Raw genomic sequence first — 22,768 nt, 5'->3', positions numbered from 1 at the left:
TAGTACACTATTTGCTATTTGTTTTTGTCTCTGCTGCTGCCTGATTGGTTACTTCCAGTTTCACTTGGTGTCCAGTTGACCAGTCCGTCCGTAACTCTGGTGTTCATAGCTTTGAGGTTCTGCTGTATTTGCCAGCTCCCAACCTCAGTTGCAGCCTCCCGACCGCTATCCCGGAGGGTATGGTGGATCTCCCATCCCCATCAATGGCTAGTTTACAGCTGCCCTCGTGTGCAAAGGCTGTAATGTCCAAGGGAAAAGCTCTGAAGCCCAAAAGGGAGTTTCTATTTTAGGAGGGAATCGTCAAAAGGATCTCCAGAGGATATTAGATCCCAGCTGCACAGAATCTGTCCTGCAAACCGAGGATAGGCCACAACCAGGAATCGTCTCTGATTTTCCAGTAGTTTTCACCGCAGATGTTGGTACAAGCACAAGATCCAGCCAAAAAACAGTATGGTGCCTGTGCAAGGTAAAGTGCTAAACATGCCAATTGCACGGAGACAACCGCTCAAGGAGGAGATTCTGAAACCATGCAAAGCAGGTTATCTTTGAACCGGCTGATTCGTCAGAACGGGTTTCTTTCTCCTGTCGTTCTTGCCAGGAAGCCTCATGGTGCCGTCTGTACGTGTGTGGACTTGAGAGATCTAAACTCCAACATTGTCGTGGATTGTCCTGCTCTATCCAACATCAGTGAAATGCCGCACACCTTGAAGGAGACATGAGTCTTTATGACCCTTGATTTATCACTCCATGAGGTTCATTCCAATTCCAGTGAATGTCATTTGGGTTCGCCTCGGCAGCGACTGTATTCCAGAGAATGTGTGGCATTTTTGGAGAGAGAAGGGATGGTACTTACTTCCTAGATGACATTGAAAGTTGAATCCGAACATGATGTCCTCCTAAAAGGGGTTCTAGAAAAACTTCAAAGACACGGACTTACCATCAGCAAGAAGAAATGTCAGTTCCGTACTGACTCAGTGACATATACAGGACATACAATCTCTCGGAACAGCATACCACCAAAACCAAACTTGGTGAAAGCCATTTGTGATGCACCAGAGCCTAAAATCAAGAACAAACTTTGGTCCTTCTTCGGATTGTGCAAATACTATTCAAAGTTTGCACTGTACAGCAATTTGCTGTGAAAGTAGTTCCTTTGCGCCATCTCCTGGAAAAAGATGTGAAGTTTGAATGGGATGGAGAGTGCAAGAACAACTTTAACGAGATAAATCATACAATTTCCAGCAGTCTGGCTCTTATTATTATTATTATTATTAGAAGCAAACGATTGTCACAACAGGTGCTTGTGAGTTCTTGGTACTGTCTTGATTCAGCTAAAAAACGGATGAGAAGTCATGACTGCATTCACCTCCAGAGCCCTGACGGATCCAGAAAAATCATATTCCATCATTGAGCAAGAAGCTCTGGCATGTTTCTGGGCAGTAAGACTTTTCAGAACCTACCCGTGGGGTCGGAAATTTATCGGAATATCTGATCACAAACCTCTTTCAGCTTTACTCACCATGCAAGGTTCTGGTTGAACAACTCTAAGAATTGCCAAATGGACTCTGATTTCCAGACAGTGTGTCTTCCAGGAGCCAAGAACTCCACTGCAGATTGTTTCTCTCGCTTGCCCTTATCATGAGGGTGCAATAGAAAAAGCAGATGAAGAGATTGCCATTGCACTAATCTCTTCTACAACTCCAGGAGTGATCAGTCTCAGAGTGGGCAACAGCCATGAGAGAAGACAAGGTACTTTAAGACCTAAAGAGTTACATAGTCAATGGATGGACTTACAAGACGATAACACCAGAACACTTGCACCATAAAGACACGTATCACGTGAGCTGTCCCTTGTAAATGAATGGAAGTTGAGACTTGACCCATCTTCTTCTGCCTACACTTCTGAGAGAATGATTGCTTCATTTGGCACATGAAGAGCACCTGGGGAGGAGTTAAACCGACAATGGTGACAAGACTTCTGGTGACCAGCGATGGACAAGCAGGTTGAGGAAATAATCCAGGATTGCCTGGCTTGTGCTACTAGTGAGGAGTCACGGAAAATCTTCAACATCCCTCTCACACCAGTTGACTATCCCAACTGTCCATGGGAGAAACTGGCTCTCGACGTAATGGGACCATATGAAGATCAGCCTGGTACACAAAGGTTTCTCCTAGTCCTGGTAAACTATCATTCAGTGTGGCTGGAAGTTCCATTCACCGGAAAGGTGACCTCTGAAGTAGCGATTAAGTTCATGTCATCAGTTTTCACCCGAGAAGGGTTTCCCAAGGAGTTGGTAACTGACAATGGAATGCAGTTGACTTCTGCTGAAATGCAACACTACCTCTGTAGCAATGGTATTGAGCACAAAATGGTTTCTTTATACCAGTGGTCCCCAAACTTTTCAGCGTCACCCCCACACACACACCCTGAGCTGAGAGTGGGGCCGTGGCTCCAGGAGGGGGGGAGGAGGGGCAAACGCAGACAGGGGTAAGGGGACCGAGGTTCAGGCTGCAGATGTGGGGCGGGTCAGGGGTTGGGGCCAGGAATGGAGCTTTAGCCAGGGACGAAGACTGGGGGCTGGGAGCGGGGCTGGGGCCGGGTGCGGAGCCGTGACTGGGCTGCGGTCGGGAGAGAAGGTGCGGGTGGGGTTGGGCACGGGGCTGGGCACCTGGGCTGCATCTGGGGGCAGGACCAGAGCAAAGCTCGGAGCGGGGCTGGGTGGCACTCCCTCCTCGCCCCCCAACAGGGCTGGCCTGGGCCCCACCACACACTCCTAGCGTTTGTCCATGCCCCACTAGGAGTATCACCCTTTGAACTGTTAAGAGGATGCAAGACCAATGCATGACTTCCTACCTGTCCAGGGCTTGTGTGTTCTCTTTTGTCAACCACATCCTCCCATGCAGCTCGTCGCGAAGGTGTTAAGAGCACACAGGAGAAGTACAGGCAGTACGGAGCGCGGAAGAACTTTGCTAAACCTCACGCATTTCAAATTGGAGATTTTGTTCGTGTGAAGCTGCCATTCAGAGGCAGAAGAAAGGCATTCGAGACGTCCGTGTCCTTTGCAGATAACAGAACCCCGAGCAGATTTGGATGGATTAATGGATGGAAAGAAATGGAACATTTCAAGGTTGTCGGCAGCTCATCCGCCAGCATGTGGAGAAGAGAATGCTGATTTCCACCCTGGAGCAGAGAACACCGATGATCCCGATAGTGATGATGGACAATCTATAGCATTTGGGAATTGCTCCATTACCCGGTCTCGGTCCTGCCTCTCCGTGTACTAGGAGAAGTGTGAGACAAAGTAGACGGCCTGAAAGGTTGGAAAACTTTGTTGCTGGACTCAAGTGACCGTTTGGAAGTAACAGTTTGAAGTCTGAAGGGGAAGGGTGTATCGTATCTAGCTCGGAGCAGATTGCTACCCCAGTTTGTAAGTCAGTTTCTAGGTGGTTCCTGGAGCTTTGAGTCCAGGAGCAACAATTCCCAGGATGCACCAGTGGAGAGCAAAGGGAGGGTGGAGAAAGAGGAGAAGGAAGAACGTGAGCTCTGTGAAAGAGAGGGGAATAAACCTTATCTTTTGTGGTTCTCTAGCTTCCTGAGTCTTCCTCAAAGGGGTTCAGGGACAAAAGACCATATCTCACTCTGTGTGTGTGTGTGTGTGTGTGTGTGTGTGTAAAAGACCGTATCTTGCTCTGTGTGTGTGTGTGTGTGTGTAAAAGACCATATCTCTCTCTGTGTGTGTAAGACCATATCTTGCTCTGTGTGTGTGTGTGTGTGTGTGTAAGACCATATCTTGCTCTGTGTGTGTGTGTGTGTAAGACCATATCTCGTTGTGTGTGTAAGACCACATCTCGCTCTGTGTGTGTTTGTGTGTGTGTATATGTGTGTAAAAGACCATATCTCGCTGTGTGTGTGTGTGTTACAATTAGGGTCTGGTTTTGGTTGGGGATTCTAGGTGCTTCTTTAATACAAAAAATAATAACCATGGGTTTATTACAACAGCGATTTAAGGAAGGAGACGACTGTCTTGTCTTATGATTTAAAAGGGACAACAGTAAAAAACTTTAAGGAAACTTTCTTCATTTCCTTGGGCTAGTTTCTCATACTGGGTTTAATTCTCAGCCCTAGTGGTGCAGATTTACCTGGCGAGGTGAATTCACTTCTCAGTATCTAATCTAGTCTAAGCCACCGTAGTTCTGAAGTGCCTCTCACCTCAGTATCCATACACACCGCATCTGTCAGCTCCCGGCTCCCCAAAACCTGGTTAACTTTCTGTGCCAGCCGCCTGGCTCTCCTCGGGATGGTGGAGTCCATCCCTTCCCTGCGCCAGAATGTCCCCCAGGCTCTAGCCCCCTCCTCTTCCCATCACCCCCGGACTGAGACCCTGAAGTTCCCCCAGGAGCTGGTCGTAGGCTGGTGGCCTGGAACGAGGGCGTGGCCGTATGCAGGCCACCTGGGCGTGCGAGTGGTAACTGGGCCATGTGTGGGGAGGGGAAGGTTTACATGGGGTTTGAGGCTTGAAGTTGTTCTTGCTCCCCGTCCTCGTGGCTGACCCAGGCTCTGTCTGTAACCAGCCGTGCCCAGTGGGTGGTGCACGGAATAAGCCCCTAACGGATGGGAAGGGGGCCGGGTTCCAGGAGGAAAGGGAACAGCCCCCCACCTGCTGACCCCTTTCACGCCCCACCTTCTTGTGCCCTACAGATCCTAGTGGCGTACCAGCGTGTCCAAACCCTCCAGAAGCTGCAGCCCTGGCCCCAGGTCAGCCTGTCCACCAGCTCGTCCCAGAATTCCCTGGCCAAGACCGAGAGGGCAACGCATGGCGGCTACAGCGACCTGGACCGCAAGATACTGCAGCTGTGCGGTAAGTGGGGGGATGGCTCTTCCCAGCCCGAGAGGGGCCTGAGCATTGAGGGGGGCCGGCAGGCAGCGCAGAGTGGGGGACCCCTTCTCTAGAGCCGCCGGCGCCCACGTGTGGGGTCGTGGTCATTGGCACACGGCCCATGCTGCATCCAGGGACCGTGGAGCGATAGACAGGCATGGAGGAGTCGCTATGGTGGATGGGACCTGGGGCCAGCCAGGCCCAGCTGCCCCGGAGCAGCAGCCCAGCCCCTGTGTGATACTGAGAGCCCTGGAGCTGTGGGGGGTGGGGGGCCCGCCCGCCCTGCAGAGACATTTGCCCCATAGCACTTTCCCACCTGGCGCTGTCCGGTGATTGGAGCCCGGGCTGCTGGATTCCAAGGCCCCATCCAGCTGCATTTGGACTTCGACGTGAAAGGGGGCAGGTACTGGGCCCTGATTCCCTGCGGCTGGGAGACAGTGGGCTAGTCCTTGCCTCGCTCGGTGCCTCGGTTTCCCCATATGTAAATGGGGCTCCTGACACTGAGCTGCCTCCCGGGGCAGAGGAGAGACTGAGCGAATCCGTGCCCGGCTCTCTGAGATCATCAGCCAATGGCCTGACTCAGCCTGGCAGCTCCCACCACGCCACAGGGAGCAGGAGCGCCAAGAACTGACCATCCTCTGGCTGGGGGGAGACGAATGGCGGAGGGGATGGGCGGGGGAGGGGAGTCACCAGCAAGACCGTTTCGGTGCAGGAGTTTCCGGAAGCACTGAGCTCCCAGTGCCCAGCGCGGTGGGCTGGATCCGGCTGGGTTAGCTAGTGGTGCTACCTGGCTTCCCCGGGCGGCTTAACTCCCTCCCGCCAGCCCAACGCACCGGCTAACACTCTCGCTCGTTGCTCTTGCAGGGGAGCTGTACGACCTCGACGCGGCCTCGCTCCAGCTCAAGGTCATTAACTATGTAAGTACCTGGGTGCTTTGCTGTGACCGCCACTGACCTCCTGGGGAGGGAACGTTCTCGCAGGGAAACCCTGGGCAGCCTTGCTAGTGACCTCAGCTGCGCAGCGGAGCGTTGCCGGAGTGTTCCTAGCGCCGTGCAGATGTCAGCTGCTCCAGGCAGAGCGTCTTGCACACAGCCGCCCTCTGCAGGGGCTGGACAGAGCGGGGAGGTTCGCAGAACGGCAGAATAAACAGGAAGAGATGGGGCGTCTGCTTTATTTATCAGCGTTTCTAGTGCGCCCGTTGCCCTAGCAAAGGGGTTGGGTTGAGTGCCCCGCCCAGACCCAGCAGCTTTGTTTAATTTAACACCCCTCGGTCCCTGTTCTCACCCTTTTGGTTGCAAAGCAACCTCCTAACCAATGTCCAAAGTGTCGTCACTAGGCTTCAGAGTGAACAACAACTTGCTGCGCTAACTCGGAGGAGGCAGCTCACACCTCCCCCTTCTCCTGGAAGGATTTAGGCCACATTTGGGCAGGTTCAGAAGCTGTTCTTTGCTGCTGATGCCTCTTGTCCATACAATTCAAGGTGTTGCTAGAACATTGCCTGCAGCTGTTCTACCTCAGGGCGAGGACTGTGTCTCCCACTATGTGTCTGTCCAGCGCCTGGCGCAATGGGACTCAGATCTGAGTTGGAGCCCTCAGTGCTACTGTAGTACCCCTAATAATAATGGCTGTTCGTACAGGCGAGCTCCATCCACAGGATCTCCTGCCCAGGGCCCTCCATGACCTGATGACTCCAGTGCTGTGACTGGATCCCCTCTCATTCCAGCCCAGGCCGGCCACTTGGAGAGCCCCAGCCCTTGGTGCACGCTCAGCACCGAGATGGGGGCCGGTTCTCATCACAGACAAAGCTCCCCTTGGGAGCAGGGCTGGCCCTGGGTCAGAAAGGGAGGAGTGAGAAGGGGGCACTGGGAGGCTCCGGCCATAGGAAAGGGGATACAGGACCACTCACCTCTGTCCCCTCAGCCTGGCGTCAGCAGCTGTTAGCAGCATCTGACAGCTCTTCTGCGGCGAATGGGACAGGGTGGGTGACGTCGACAGGCAGCCCCTTTGCTGGCTGCCTCAGCAGAGACCCCAAAGACAGGCGGTGCAGGGAGGCTAAGCTCTCCTCGGTGCCCTGGGTCGGGGACGCATCGGCGGAGCCCATGTTGTGCCCTGCTTCTGTGGGTGATCCCCAGGGCTCTCGGTCGGGCACCTCTCACCAGCACTAGATTAAGAAGGGTAGAGAAGGAGGTTCAAGTCCTGCCATCGCCTTCCATAGGGTGGCGCCTGCTTACCCTGGGCTTGGATTGGCTCTGGGGAGAGTTTGGGTTGGCACGGGCGTCAGGGGAGGAGCTTGTGTCGGTGGGAAGGTGGGCACTGGGGTGCGGGCAGTGCCACCCTAGAGAGGAGCAACAGGAATACAAGCATTGAAAATATTGTCTCTGTCCCAGCGGCCAACAGATCAACTCCCATTCTAGTGAGCACAGTCCCTGGGTCTGGACAAAGCCCAGAGACTCAAATCTGGGCTCCAACCCTCTCCTCTTGTGAGTGGGTCAGACCCTGAGCTCTGCACACAGCCCTGGCTCTGGCAAACTGTCCCTCGGCATCCAGGGGTCTTGGCTGATGGTTCAGGAGGGGAAGTGCCCTGGTGGGTGCTGGGACTTGTCCCCAGTGTCAGGTTGGTTCTGTTGGTTTAGCTCATGCCTCTGTGCTCCCCAAATCAAGCTAACCTGAGACGAGCCAGGGCGAAACTGACCGAGTATATGGGGATAAAACCCCCCTGTTGTTAAGTGGAGAATTGGGTCTCCCAGCTGTGCCCTCTGGAGTCTGCTTTGCCAAGCGCATCTTGCAGCTGGCTTGTGTTGGCACAGGGGTCTGGGGAGGAGCTTGTGTTGGTGGGAAGGGGAGCTTTGGGGTGCAGGTGAGCACGGTGGTGCTGGACGTGCTCCCCCAGCCACCCTAGAGAGGTGCCGCTGGACTCTGACCGTTGGAAGTGATGGTTTCCCTTTATCTGGGGGAGCCCAGTGGCGCTTCAGTCCAAGCTCTAAATCTCTAGTCTTGTGCAAAAAAAGGTTTAAACCATCCTCTGCTTTCCTAGGCCCCTTTATCTCCTACTACCCGTCACTCTCTGCCTGGAGCCCGCTCAGCAGCCAGGTGTAGCACTTTTTGGGAGCCAGGATTCCTGGGTTCTCATCCTCCCTCTGCCACTGACTCCCTGTGTGACAGTGGGCAAGTCACTTAGAGTGCTGTGCCTCGGTTTCCCCACCTGTAGCCAGGGGAGGATGATGCTTCACCTTTGTAAGTACAAGTGCCAGGTGGTGATGAGAGTGATGGGCCCCCAGCAAACAGCCTGGCTGAGCTAAGCTACCCAACATATGTGCTGCAGATCTCAGCGGAACAGGCTGGCGGGTGTGTCCCAGGGCCTCCTGCCTGCGCTGGAGAGCGCTGCCCCTTCCTGCTCTAAATAGGGTCTCTCTGCGTCTCTAACCACTGCCTCCCTCTCTCTCTCTCTTCCCCAGCTGAAGCAGGAGACCCAGTCCCCCTGCTGCTGCCTCCTGCTGGTCTCGGAAGATAACCACCAGCTCTTCTGCCAGGTGGGTGGTACCGCAGCTCCAGGCGGGCCGGGCCTGTCCTGGGAGGAGTCCAGAACTCGCCCTAGGGAACAGCCGTGAAACAAGTAAACCCAGTTGCCCTGCTTGGAGCACAGATGGGGCCTTCTGCACAGTGGGAGGGAGGCAGGGTTCCCGGGGCTTGGGGTGTTATCGGCTACTCCAGGAAGAGCACCCCCCCATGAAATAAATCTGTGCGCCCATCTGCCCGTCGCTGTCCATGCTGCTCTGCTGAGAGGAGCTTTCCTTTCCCCGGGCTTTCTCCTGCAGCCCCATCCTCCCCTGTCCCGTCAGGACCGGTTCCAGCCGGGTGCTCCTGGGACATCGCTGGGTGTCCACAGTGCTCAGCACCTCGCAGAATCAGGTCCGGAGGGTCTCCGGGGCAGGGGCTTGACTCCCCCTCATCCCTGTGTGGTATGGAGACCATGCCGGTGACCCCAGCAGAGACGCTGCGGAGCTCCGCTGTTTGAGTGGCAGGGGAATTGGGCCCGGGTCCCTCTGCTGGCGAGTCTGCACTGTTCGTAAGGCACCAGGAACGCGCCTGGCGCTGTGAGCAGAGCCAGCCAAAAACCGGCTCTTCCCGCCCGCCACACATTTTAGAATTAAAGCAAAAAAATTCATCCTAAATTGGGACACAAAGGGCAAAAGTGTGTAAATTTCACAGGAAGGAAAGAAAGAAAAGAAATGTGTTTGGGGAGAAACAGCAATGTTTGGCTGGCTCCCCGGGCAGCCTGGGGGACTGGAGAGCTGGCTGCCCGGTTTGTCAGCTGCCCAGGGAGGTGAGCAACCCACCCTGCTGGGGAGCGGCAGAGCCTGGAGGCCCTGGCTCGATGGCGGCCTGCCAGGTGAGCCGCGGAGAAGCTGGGGAGCCCAAAGGGGCGACCGGTGGCAGAAGATTAAGGAGGTTCCCACCTGGAACTTGCCTGGAGCCTATTGACAGTTGTGTTGAAATCGACACATTCCCGCAGGGGGGCAGGGATCTTATCAGGACAGTTTTAGAGTCAGAGAGTTCAAGGCCAGCAGGGATCAGATCATCCAGTGTGTCCTGTCTGTCACAGGCCACCAGCCCCACCCAGCACCTGCGCGCTATACCGAAATGAGCCCAAAGCGAATGAGACCCACAGGAGACTAGATCGTGACGTGCCACAGGCAGTGAATAGGAGAGCGACCCTATCACGGGGTCCACTCACCCCTCGGGCGCCTCCTCCTGGCCACTCTGGGAATTAGCGCTTTCCAGGTGCTGCGCCCTCCTCTGGCCATGTCTCCCCCCGTCCTGCCTCGCCCTGCAGCCCCTCTCGCTCTAGGAGCTGCTGCTTCCTGTTGGTGACTCGGCCGCCCCCCGGCCAGGTCACTATTGTCCTCTTCTTCCGGGGTATCCAAGTCCTTCAGGGCAAACTGTCCCCGGCAGTCCGCTCTCCGCAGTCTGGTCTGCACCACTTCCCCAGGGGCTGGTAGGGGAGCCCGGGCCCACGCTCTGCTCCGGGTTCCAGCTCAGGGCCCTCTCCTCAGCAGCCAAGCTCTGCCCTCCCCCGACACTTTGCTGCCTTCCCTACCTCTCTGGCTCTCCCCCTGCGCTGGGTTTGCCGGCCCAAACTCTCTCCTCCCAGGGAGTGACTGTAGGCTACCTAGCCCTGCAGCCCCAGGCACACCTCCCTTCTCCTTCCCCGCCAGCCCTTCTGCTCTCAGCTCCTGGGCTTTATCCGGGCCCCTCTGTTCCTGGCCAGCTAAGCCTCATTTAATCAACCCCTGCTCCCTGGCTCCTCCGCCAGGTGGAGCCCAGAGAGTTAATTGGCCCACCTGGCCGCCTTAACCCCCTCAAACTTTGTGGGGGGTGCACACCCCCTCCCAGACCCGCACCCACATGCTGCGGAGAAAGGTGAAAAAACCCCAAAGTCCTGCCAGTTTGACCAGGGGGCCAATTCCTTCCTGACCCCACACATGGCGATCAGTTAAACCCTGAGCATGCAAGCCAGAACCAGCCAGCCCAGCACCTGAGAGAGAGAGAGAGTGCTTGGTGCCACCTCAGCACCCTGGCCCTCCCTGTCCTATGTCCCACCTCCGGCCATGGCCATCCCTCATGCTTCAGAGGAAGGAGATTAAATAAACCCTCCCAGAATACACCGGGGGGCAAAAAATCCCTTCCTGACCCCTGAAACCCTGAAGCATGAGCTTTAGGAACATACATAAAAACCAGCCCAGCAAAGATGCAGAGATGAGCAAAATGATCCCGTCATGTCACCCCCTACACTGGGTCTGATTCGAGTAGATTCTCCCCTCCCACCCTACCCATCCTACAGGAGCGTTCCCTGTATTGGAATAGTGGCTAGGGACTTTTCTCCTTTCGCTCCAGGGGCAGAGACTGGAGCACCTGGAGCAGGAAAACCTGGATTCTGTTCCCGCTGCTGCTACAAAGTTCCAAGCTCACCCACCCTGAGCAGCTTTCACAGAGACAATCAGTTCTCGGCTAATTCGACCCTACTGCATAAAGGGTTTAAAGTCTCTCTCAGCTCCTGTTCCGTGGCCAGGGTTTTCCAGAGCACCGATTCCTCAGCTCCTCGGCCCTCACCTCTGTGTTTCTTGTTTCCTCCAGGTCGTGGGAGATAAAGTGCTGGAAGAGGAGATCAGCTTCCCTGTAAGTCGTTAGATGTTCTCTGGGGCTCAGCAGCAAAGCTCGGCTCTGTATTCCAGACCTGCTGGGGTTGAAATCAGCCTCGCTCCAGAGATGAAGCTAGCCATGGGATGTACATACCGTGACAGTCCTCATGCTTCCAGGCATAGACAGCTCCCCAGCTGGGGTCAGGAAGGAATTCCTGGAGTAGGGTGGCACATTTACAGTGGGGGGGGGGCAATGAGGAGAGAGGGGACCCAGACCACCAAGGGTGGCTGCAGATCCCAAGTTCGGGAGTGCTCAGATCTGGGTGTTTGCCTCAACCCCATCCTGAGCTGTGAGTCCATGAGCACTTTTAGCCCTGGCCACGCTCGGTCTGACCCAAGTGGAGCCATCGACTTCTCCAGCTGTGGCAGCTCCTATGGCCTCTCATTACAGACCTGAGACACGACCACTGACAGGCCGTGTTCTTGCTTGTTGATTGACGGCCTCCAGTGACGCCAGCCGACAAGTGAGAACATCCGCTCTGGAACGACGTTGAACTCTCCCGGGAGAGCAGCTGCAGCCCGGAGGAGTCTGGGCTCCAGCTCCCTTCCCAGGCCACGCGTCGGGAAGCCGGTAAACACAGGCTTCGTTTTGTTAGTGCCCAGGCTGCTTCTGTCCTCACCCCTTCACTCCAGGCCGCCCCTTCCTCTTTCCCCAAGGCTTTGTCCAGGTAGATCCACTTTAAAGCCAACCGGAAAACATCTGGAGAGCAGCCAGCAACTCTGGCAGTGCACGCTGCAGCCCAGCTGCTGGGGAATGCTTCCATCGACAGATGTTACAATCCAGATGTTCAGCGCCTATGTCAATGGAGCTGCCCCGATTGACACCGGCTGAGATTCCGGCCCTTAGCTCTGTTAACTGTTCCTCATAAGGCTCCTCTCCCCTCCCCCAGAGCCTCCTGCACGCCACAAAACAGCTGATCAGGAGGTGTGGGGAGTGAGGGGGAAGCGCTGATCTGTGGAGCTGCTGGTGGGTGGGAGGCGCTGGGAGCGGGGGAGATGGGGGGCTGCTGCCGTATTACTGTGGCTCTTTGGCAATGTACATTGGTAAATTCTGGCTCCTTCTCAGGCTCAGGTTGGCCACCCCTGTTCTAGACAGGTGCCTTGAGCCTTCCCTCTCACTCATGGGGTCGCAATGCCGCTCGCGCCAATTCGGCCGCCCCAGAGGGGCAGCTGGGCCAAAGTGGAGTGAGCGGCATTGCAACCTGGTGCTCGGTGTCACAACACTGCTCCGGTATGGCCCAGCCCCCACCTCCACCTGATGAAGCAGCAACCAGGTCAAATTTGAGTGAGCGCACGCAGGGTCCCGCTGCACTCAAATTGGTGCCAGCCACCCCTCTGATTTGCATCGGGCAGTGTTGCAACCTGGGGCCCGGGGTCACCTCCCCGACTCGCGCTCTTCCATGCTGAAATCCTGCCCAGCCTGGAAAACGTTGTGCTCTGAAAAGGTTTCCCAGCCTAGGTGCAGATTCACAGCACGATCAAGGGCTGACTTATCTCGATTGGAATCAATGTACAAACAGCCCCAGGTCTAGCTCCGTTACATTGGAGAGATCCATTTTGTAGGAGGGGGGGAAAGGGCCTCATTCCAGAAAGGTTGAGAAGCCCTGCCCGAGCCCACTGGACCCGATCTCCGCTCAGCCGATGCTTTCCGGCAGAGCAAGCCCTCTGCGAGTATTTAAGCAGCTCACCCATCGCCTGGGCCAGGATCACTAGAGCGCCAGCCTGCCAGGCACTCCAGCGAGAGCCCTGTCGATGCCAGCACGCAGATCCATTAGCTAGATAATAATGCGATCAGCCGAGCGCCGGTGCCTGTGGAAGGTTAAGTGCCATCTGTGACACTCATAGATCTCCGCACCCGCTCTCTTGATCTCTGTCTCGTCTTCTTTCCTGCCACTTCCCTGCTCGGGGTCGGCCACTTTTCTAGCCTCCTTCCGAAACGCACGATCGTGCCGCCTGGCCTTTCTGAGATCCGGTCTTTGATCTCCTCCCGGGCTGTCTTCTCTCCAGTCCGCGTCAGAGCCATCCCGATGCTCTACCTCTCCCGCCCCCGTTAGAGACGCTCGTACCTCCGACTAAGAGATTCAGAAGCACTTTGAGGCTTCGTTCGGTGTTTCCGTGTAGCACGTTTCGGGGAGCAGTCCGGAGGAGGGAGAGGCTGTGGCACCGCTGGTGCGTGCCGCTCTGCCGGCTGGGAGCTCCCCACCCCGGTTACAGGGCAGGCAGTGACACGGCCTCTCACTGACCCGGATTGCTGCCCAGAACGTGACGCCGGGACGCGTCTATTACCGAAGGTGAGACTGCTCCCAGCGCAGCCACCTTCGAGTGGAGCAGGATTGGCCGTCAGCAGCTCCCCCCGATCCTTAATCCAAAGCAAAGGGGGCCAGATTCATCCCCGGTAAAACTTTGCCGGCTGCCACGGAGCTAAAGCCAGTGATGCGACTGGCCCAGTGCGCGGGGAGGCCGCTCAGAGGTGGATGAAAAAGGCCGTTGCAGCCGTATTGCAAGGGTAGGAATTGATGGGCATGGCAGACTGGTGCTGAAGGGCACTGCCTGGACTGGGGGACTGTGGACAGCCGCAAGTCACTGGTTTGGCCGTGTCCCGCGTGCTGATCCCATCGAGCAGCTGCCTATGTGGCAGGAGTTTGGTGGGTCTCAGCCCACTGCCCCATGGGGCAGGGTCCACGCTGCCATATTTCTGTAGTGGTCTGTGTGTGCTGTGGAGCTCAGTGGAGGGGCCAAGCTCTGGAAGGGCTTGGAGACTGAGCTGGCCTCTCCTCATAAGTAGTGGCCCCGCAAGCCCTGCTTCTCCTTTTGCACCGTGTCCAGGGGGCTGGGTGGGGGAGCTGGGTGTGCCGCTGCCCCCGGGTTCCTGCATGATGCGACTTCACCCACGAGCCAACCTTCCTCTTCCTCAGCCTTCCGAGCGCACCGGCTCCTGACTCTCTTCTCTTTGCCTGCAGCTGACGTTTGGGCGTCTGGGGAAGGTGGTGGAGGAGAAGAAATCCATCACCCTACAGGACATCAGTGTGGTAAGTAGCTGGGCTTCCCCCAGGCTCGGGGCCCCGGGGGGAGAGGCCCGCCACGTGGCCATGATGGGAGCATGGGCATGCAGGCTGTGGGCGGACAAGTGGGAGGATGTCCTCACCACTCTTGGATGTCCCTCGGATGCTACTGAGGTGGGCACGGTATTAATGCAAAAGGCCAATGCTGTGATGTCTGAGCACCACGGGTGGAGAGGAGAGGGCCGAGCGTGTAGGAACTCCTGTCTCAGCTGCAGGCCAGTCTCCATACCTACCTTGTCCTCTCTCAATAGCTGATCGTGCATGGGTGCTCCGACACCAGGGGGATGGGCACAGTATAAGGAGCTGGATAGGCAGGCAGGCGCAGCGGCAGAACTTTCCCGTGCTGGCCTTAGCCACACAATAGTCATTTTGCAGAGCGCCGCTCGCTGCCCGGCCGTGGTTGCTGAGCTGTTCACAAACGTGCTGCTGCCAGGAGAGGCCAGTCCAAGGCCCTGGACTAGCTCCGTCACCGTCGGATTAGCTGACAGATGGCTGGATGGAGGGGCACACGCCTGTTTCTCTCTTCTGTCTACGGGCTCGGCAGAGCCACAGCTGCGGCGAGATCGTCACCGAGCCTCCCGTGTTGTTCTAGTGACACCATCAGAGCAGTTTTCCCAACACCCCCCAGAGGGCGGGTGTGTCAGGCGATCACCCGGAAAGTGTGACAGTCCCGGGGCCAGCTCTGCAGAGCACACTGTGCAGCTGTATCAGCGGGGCTCAGTCTGGCGGTACATTTCCAGTGGGACACACACATTTCTGAGTATCCCTGCCCTGCTCTAAGGGATTAAATGAATCAGCTGATGGGTGTGTGCACCACTGCCCTCTATTGGATGGCATCGGAACTGCTCAGGTTTGTGTCATGGACCCCATTCAGCTAAGAGCTAAAGGAGAGTCTCTCTTAGCTCAAGTGTCAGGAGCAGGGGGTTGGGGGTCTAAGCTGCGTCCCTGATGAGAAGTTCTGAGCAGCTGTGGTGTGCCTCAAAGCAACAACAGAGCAGTGCTAGGGGAACCTGGACTTGTTACAGAATTAACACCAGTATCCCACAGGGCGGGGACACGATTTGCCCGAGGTGACACAGAGACTCAGTGGCAGACCTGGGCACAGAAACCAGGGAGTCCTGACTCTCAGTTCAGTGCCCACGGCTACCACTCTGAAACCTGGAGCAGGTGTGTTTCTAGTGGGGTCCCACAGGGAGCGGTGCCTGGCTCTATGTTATTAAATATTTTTATCAATGACCTAGAGGAAAATATAAAATAATCATTGATAAAATTTGCAGATGACACGGAGGTTGGGGGGCGGGGTAAATATCGAACAGGACAGGTGTCCTGATGCAGAGTGATCTGGGTCGCCTGGTAAGCAAGGCGCAAGCAAACCAGGGACGTTTCAATATGACCACATATAAAGTTATACCCCTAGGAACAAAGCTTGCAGGCCGCGCATACAGGGTGGGGGACTCTATCCTGGAAATCAGGGACTCAAAACAACCCATTCGAGGGTCGTGGTGAATAATCAGCTCCCAGTGCGACACTGAGGCCAGAGCGGTCATTTGACCTCTGTGTTTGACGCTGGTGTGACCACTGCGGGACTGCTGTGTCCGGTTCTGATGTCCGTCGTTCAAGACGGAAGTTGATGAATTGCAGAGGGTTCGGATCAGACCCCCAGGAATAATGAAAAGATTGGAAAACCTGCCGGATCGCGAAAGACTCAAGGCGCACAACCTACGTAGCTTATCAAAGAGAAGGTTAAGGGGTGACTTGATCATAGTTTAGAAGTAACTACACGGGGAACTGAAATAGGATGATGGGCTCTTCGGTCTAGCAGAGGAAGGTCTGACACGATCCACTGGCTGGAAGCCGAAGCCAGGCAGTTCAGCCTGGAAATAAGGCACCTTTTTAATAGTGAGGGCAATTAACCGTTGGAACAGTTCGTGCCAGACGTGGCCTCACTGGCCATTTTTTACTCCAGACAGGATGTTTTTCTGAAAGCTCTGCTCCAGTTCAGTCACAGCTCTTGGGCTTCGAAGCAGGAATTAATTCAGGGAAGTTGGCCTGTGTCGTGCAGAAGGTCAGACTAGATGATCTCTAGATGGCTTTATAATCTCGGAATGCCGGGCTGGCTGTCCTACAGATGACCTGAAGGCTGAGCCGACAGCTCCACCAGAGAGAGGGGACGGGTCAGCGCTGGGGTGTGATCTGTCAGTCACGCGGGGCAGCGCTGAGATCCATCACTCATGCAGACATAGGCCCAGCCAGAAACCCAGTAGTGCCCCCAGTAGGAGCTGCTTCCAAACCCCACCTTGCAGGGGTGGGGGGATCTCCCTGCTGAAGAACCCTGGTTTGGTGTCCTGGCTCTGGGGACAAGTGAACCGAGTTTGATAGGCCTCAGCCTATTCATCCCATTCTCGGGCTGAATGGTGCAGTGTGACCAGAAGGCTCATCTCAGGGAGCCCAGGCCTGGAACGGTGGGGGGGGTGGGGTGGGGCTGCAGGTTGGGATTGAGGTGCATTGGCATAGCCGGGGGGGGGGGACCCCGGCCTGGAACGGGGGGGGGGGGGACTGCAGGTTAGGATTGAGGTGCATCAGCAGAGCGGGGCGTGGGGATGGGTAGCCCAGGGCTGGAACGGCAGGGGTGATCAGGATGCCCCTGGTGCAATCCAGGAGTCCCGAGTGAGCAGCTGCTCCTCCTGCAGCGTCTCTGTGCCGGGGACAGAGGTTTGTTAGCGAACGCTCTGCTCCCAGCCAAGGCCTGGGCTCGTGTGGTGGGAGCAGCAGCCGCTGGACAGTGCCGTGGAGGAAATGCCCCGCTAGCTCCACGGAGAGTGCTCAGAGCTGGGGAACTGCCCCGCAGGGAATGGGCGTCGCGGTTCAGTGTGTGTGAGGGTTCAGGTCCAAATGCAGGGCTGGGCTGGGAGCGGATCCCTGAGTTCCTCCTGGAACGAACAATCCCGGAGTAGCTCAGCTCGAAGAGCGCTGGATCTGAGCACCCAGGTGTCCGGACGCTGAATGGATCTTTAGTGGACCCTTTGTGCACGATCTCTGCGTCTCGTTTCCCCCTGTGAGAAATGGGGATGATGCTTATCTGCCTGGTGCTCAGATACTCCTGTGAGGGGGCCATGCAAGTCCCTGTGCAGGCTCTGTCTGGATCATGCTAGGATGATAGCTCTCTTGCACACAAGGGGCTGTTTGGTGTCACCCCTGCTGAGAAATAATAACTCCCCCAGAAGCCCTGCACTCACCTCCGAGCCGGCTGAGCGTCTGCCCCAGGGTCAGCTGCAGACGCTGCCCTGGTGCGTGCTGCGGTCATGAGCCAGCACGCGGGGTCAGGGAAGTTATTTCTCTGTGCCGCCCGAGCAATCCGTCACCTCCCCTTGGGTAGACAGGCAGTTCGAAAGTCTGAAGAGAGCGAAAGAAGTGTGAATACGGTTCGGGATGGTGGAAGGACTGAGGTTGCCGCTTGGGAACCCGGCTGACAGGCTGCCTGCAGCTGCGTGAGAGGCGTTGGTGGCTGTCAGCCCAGTCACTAGTGGAAGAGCGCCGCCATCGCAAAAACTGGGGCTCTATTTGGAGCTTCCAGGCGGCAGTACAGGGCCTCTGACACACAGCCTAGCAGTTCCGATGCCATCCAGCAGAGGGCCCCTCCGGACTTAACCAGCTCATTGCATTATTGTGTTACGCCGCCTGTTCCTACTGTTGTGTTCTCTGTTTAATACACAAGGGCTTGGCGTGTTTGGTGTTTTAAAGAATATAAAGGAAAATGCCCGTCCCCTCTTGGGCAGTGCCGGGGCACACCGGCTGGCAAGGCAGAGATAAGCATTTTGTTTCTGCCCTGGCGAAGTGCCGGAGCTAAGGAATCACTCCCGAAAGGATAAACAGAAGGGCTGTGGAGCCCAGCAGCCGCAGCGGCGAAGTGGTAAACAGCTGTTCAGTCTGACTCCGAGCAGTAAATCCTAGAGGCTTAGCGTGGGCCCAGGAGCTCAGTGGTATGAACATCCCAGGCCAAGCTGACAGTCAGTAACCGGCTGAGGAGAGTCTCTCCAGTTGCCTCTCTCTCTGCTTCTCTTTCTCCTTGAGAAGCCATTTGTGACACCGCCACATCGCAAGCTTCCCCCGTGGCAGCCGCGTAGGGAACAGAGAGTGCCGCTCGTCCCCGTGCCCCTGCCGCTGCGAGCGAGGGTAGAGATGGGGATCAGAGAAAGCAGCCGTCTGGCTGTTATCAGCGGGTGGCTGCTCAGCCATCGACGTGGAATGAATTAATAATGTTAATACCCAGCTCTGGTACAGAGCACTGTCTTCCACAGAACGCAACGGGCTTTAGTAGCGTTGTCGCTGTTTTATAGATGGGGAAACTGAGGCACAGAGCGGCGGGGTGACTTGCTGAAGGTGACCCAGCCAGCCAGTGTCCCCACTGCAGTGCTGTATCCACTAGGCCATGCTGCCTCCCAGATGGGGCATCGGTTCTCAGGTTGAGGTTGCAAACAGGTGTCAAGGACTCGTGACCCCCTGGCCCTTTCCCTGATGCTAATTGGGTGGGTGGCTGCAGCCGGATGGGGGAGACATGGTCACACATGTAGCTAGGGTGTTACCTTTGCTGTGTCTCACAGTACCTAGATCAGGGGTGGGCAAATTTTTTGGCCTGAGGGCCACATCGGGGTTGCCAAACTGTATGGAGGGCCAGGTAGGGAAGGCTGTGCCTCCCCAAACAGCCTGGCCCCTGTCCCCTATCCGCCCCCTCCCACTTCCCCCCTCAGAATCCCCGACCCATCCAACCCCCCCGCTCCTTGTCCTCGGACCGCCCCCTCTCAGGATCCATGCCCCTAACTGCTCCCCAGGACCGCACTCCCTATCCAACCCCTCCTGCTCCCTGTCCCCTTACTGCCCCAACCCTATCCACACCCCCACCCCCTGACAGGCCCCCCAGCACTCCCAGGCCTATCCAACCCACCCCCCCGTTCCCTGTCCCTGACCACCCCCCCCGAACTTCTGCCCATCCAACCCCCCCCCACTCCTTGTCACCTGACTGCCCCGACCCCTATCCATACTCCCACCCCCTGACTGCCCTCCCTGGGACTCCCTGCCCATTATCCAACGCCCCCCCCCTCGTTCCCCGCCCCCTTACCATGCCGCTCAGAGCAACAGGAGCTCACAGCTCTGCCAGAGCTAGCCACACCGCAGGAGTGGCAGGCCAGAGCGCTGGTGGTGGAGCGAGCTGAGACTGCAGGGGAGGGGGATCAGCAGGGGAGGGGCCGGGGGCTAGCCTCCCCGGCCGGGAGCTCAAGGGCCGGGCAGGAGGGTCCCGCGGGCCAGATGTGGCCTGCAGGCCGTACTTTGCCCACCTCTGACCTAGATCCTGCGCCCTTTCTCTGTGTCTACACCTAGGACCAAAGCATGCAGGCCAAGCTGACGGGATGGGGGACTCTATCCTGGGCAGCAATGCCTCTGACAAAGATTTGGGGATCGTGGTGGCTAATCAGCTGAATGTGAGCGAACGAGATCCTGGGACGCATAAACCGGGGAATCTCAAGTAGGAGCAGAGAGGTGATTTCACCTCTGCGCTTGGCCCTGGTGCGACCCGACCGCTGCTGGAATCCCGGGTCCAGCTCTAGTGCCCACAATTCAAGGAGGATGTTGACAAATTAGAAAGGTTCAGAGAAGAGCCACGAGAATGATGAAACTTCTAGGGCTGGACTTAAAGAGCTCAACTGATTCAGCTTAACAGAGAGCAGGTGAAAGGGTGGCTTGAGAAGTCCATAAATACTCACAGGGGGAACGAATATTTACCAACGGGCTCTTCCGTCTGGCAGAGAAAGGTCTGACCTGTTCCCACGGCTGGAAGCTGAAGCTAGACACATTCAGGCTGGAAATAAGGTGACATTTTGAACGCTGAGAGTAATTGACCACTGAAACAATTTACCCAGGGTCGTGGTGGATTCTCCGCCACCGGACATATTTTAATCAAGATTGGATGTTTGTCTGTAAGATCTGCCCTGGGAGTTATTGTGGGGCAGTTCTCCGGCGTGTGTTATATAGGAGGGCAGACGGCGTGATCACAGTGCTCTATCTGGCCATGAGATCGATCTATAAATGTATTGCTCCATGCTCGGTGACCTACCCTGCCCCACGTCCTGACCCTCCCCACGGTCTACCCCTCCCCTGCCCCACGTCCTGATCCCCACCCCGGTCTGCCCCTCCCCAAGTCCTGACCCTCACCGCGGTCTGCCCCTCCCCAAGTCCTGACCCCCACACCTATCTGACCCTCCCGTGCCCCACGTCCTGACCCTCACCTCAGTCTGACCCTCCCCTGCCCCACATCCTGATCCCCACCCCGGTCTGCCCCTCCCCACGTCCTGACCCCCATGCCTATCTGACCCTCCCGTGCCCCATGTCCTGACCCTCACCGGGGTCTGACCCTCCCTTGCCCCACGTCCTGACCCTCACCCCAGTCTGACCCTCCCCTGCCCTATGTCCTGACCCTCACCCTGGTCTGCCCCTCCCCAAGTCCTGACCCCCACGCCTATCTGACCCTCCCATGCCCCATGTCCTGACCCTCACCATGGTCTGACCCTCCCCTGCCCCACATCCTGACCCTCCCCCCGGCCTGATCCTCCCCTGCCCCACGTCCTGACCCTCACCCCGGTCTGATCTTCTCTTCCCAGGAGGAACACAAGCAGCTTCACAACATGCTGGGATTCGAGGTGACCTCCATGCTGTGTGTGCCGGTCATTAGCCGGGCCACCTCCCAGGTGGTGGCCTTAGCCTGCGCTTTCAACAAGCAGGGCGGAGAGAGGTGAGTCGGAGGCTCTTGGGGAGGATGCTCCCCGGGCGCTAGCCCCGCGCTGACACCGGCTCTGCTCCTTACGGCTGGGCCGGGGCCCCTTCGCTGCGCCTTTGCGCAGAGCTGTGCTGACGGGGCACGGATTACGGGTGAGGTCCGGAGCCCAAAGCAGAGCCGTGGCCCCAGGCACCTGGCAGGCTCCAGCCCTGGTCCCCATGCACCGACCGCTCGGCATCGCTCCGTCACTTCGCTGCCGCACCGTCTCTCCCACTCTCCCGGCCTGTGCTGGTGGCCGTTGGGCTAGATCGCGGTGAGCCCAGTTGCCTGCAGACTACAAGTCCCAGCATGCAGTGTGCTCCGCCTGGATCCAAACAGAAGGCCACACTGGGACTTTGCATGCTGGGCCTTGGAGTTTTTTTCTGGCTGCACCTTTGCATGTAAGACCATGTCGATTGCGTTCTTCTCTGTTGTGAACTCCTGGGGCTGCCGGAAGGGAGCCGGGGGGCTCCTGTAGCTGGGGGGATGACCCCTGCCCCTTTCTAATGCAGGATCGCTATGGGGGGAAGTCATCCATTACAGGGAGTGCTGTACGGAGGGGGATGGGGTAAAATGCAGCCCAGCCTTGGCCACCTCTCCGCCCAGCACTCCTCTGGACCCCGAACTGTCCCCCGTGCACTCTGGGGCACTAGGACCGGTGCTGCCTCCACTCCGCACGTCCCGCCGAGATCAGCCAGAGACTCCAAGCTGTGGGGGCAAAGCAGGGTCCTCAGGCCATTCAGAGAACTTGCTGGCTCCAGCCCTCCCCTTCCCCTGCAGATCCTTCCCCTCAGCATCTCCCCACACCGTGTCTCCTCCCCTGCCCCATGCCTCTCACCCCCTTCCCTTCCCATTTAGCTGATACCTCCCTAACACTAACAGCCCCCCCCCAAACACCCCATGGCACTGACACGCCGTTTGCTGCTAACCCATCGGTCACTCAGCTGGTGTGTCCTACCCCTTCCCCCATCCCGGGTCTACTGAGATTGTCGGCTCTTCGGGACAGGGACCGTCTGCTGCTCACGCTGTGTACAGCTCCTAGCGCAGAGGGGCTGAGCTCTTGATTGGCCCTGCAGCAATAAGCGTGGCTAGGAACTTCCCCCAGCCAAACCCCTCCATCTTAGCCTTGTTCAGTACCAACGCTGGCCCAGAGCTCTCTGGCGATCTTCGTGATTTGCTCTTGGCCATGAGTTACGGTGCAGGAACCCCCGTCAATGCACTTAGCCGTGTGCAGCCTGCAGACCGTCCCTTCCCGCCTCCCAGGGCAGACAGACCTTCCCTGCAGGGGGAACGCTTGCTTGGGAGCCAGGTGGGTAGGAGACAGGCGAGCCAGTCTAAAGCAGCACCACCAATTCAGAAGTTCTTGGGGGAGGATTGCATAGGGTTACCATATTTCAACAATCAAAAAAGAGGACGGGAGGAGCCCCGCCCTAGCCCCGCCCCCGTCCTGCCCTAGCCCCGCCCCTGCCCCTTCCACTCCCTCCCACTTCCCGCCCCCTCAGAACTCCCAACCCTCCCCCTGACTCCTTGTCCCCTGACTGCCCCCTCCTGGGACCCCTGCCCCTAACTGCCCCGCAGGACTCCACCCCCTACCTAAGCCTCCCCGCTCCTTGTCCCCTGACTGCCCCCTCCTGAGACCTTCCCCACATCCTAACTGGCCTCCTAGGACCCTACCTGTCCCCTGACTGCCCCAACCCTTATCCACACCCCCACCCCCAGACAGCCCCCCCCCGAACTCCTGACCCATCTAAACCCCTCTTCTTCCTGTCCCCTGACTGCTCTGATCCCTCTCCCCACCCCTGCCCCCTGACAGCCCCCCCC

The 22,768-nt window shown here is 57.4% G+C and overlaps 1 protein-coding gene across 2 annotated transcripts in view; it reads left to right on the top strand.

The window, feature by feature from the left end:
• LOC117871393 (cGMP-dependent 3',5'-cyclic phosphodiesterase-like) overlaps positions 1 to 22,768 on the top strand; it is a 370,986-nt gene that overhangs the window by 319,210 nt on the left and 29,008 nt on the right. For both annotated transcript variants that reach the window (XM_034759325.1, XM_034759326.1), the window contains 6 exons: positions 4,700 to 4,859; positions 5,742 to 5,794; positions 8,333 to 8,407; positions 11,013 to 11,054; positions 14,038 to 14,106; positions 20,793 to 20,923. In XM_034759325.1, coding sequence (XP_034615216.1) covers positions 4,700 to 4,859; positions 5,742 to 5,794; positions 8,333 to 8,407; positions 11,013 to 11,054; positions 14,038 to 14,106; positions 20,793 to 20,923 — 530 coding nt within the window. The remainder of the gene's footprint in view (positions 1 to 4,699; positions 4,860 to 5,741; positions 5,795 to 8,332; positions 8,408 to 11,012; positions 11,055 to 14,037; positions 14,107 to 20,792; positions 20,924 to 22,768) is intronic.

Source organism: Trachemys scripta, chromosome 1, assembly GCF_013100865.1.
Source record: "Trachemys scripta elegans isolate TJP31775 chromosome 1, CAS_Tse_1.0, whole genome shotgun sequence".
NCBI classification, from domain to species: domain Eukaryota; kingdom Metazoa; phylum Chordata; order Testudines; family Emydidae; genus Trachemys; species Trachemys scripta.
This window is presented reverse-complemented; position numbering and strand designations above follow the sequence as displayed.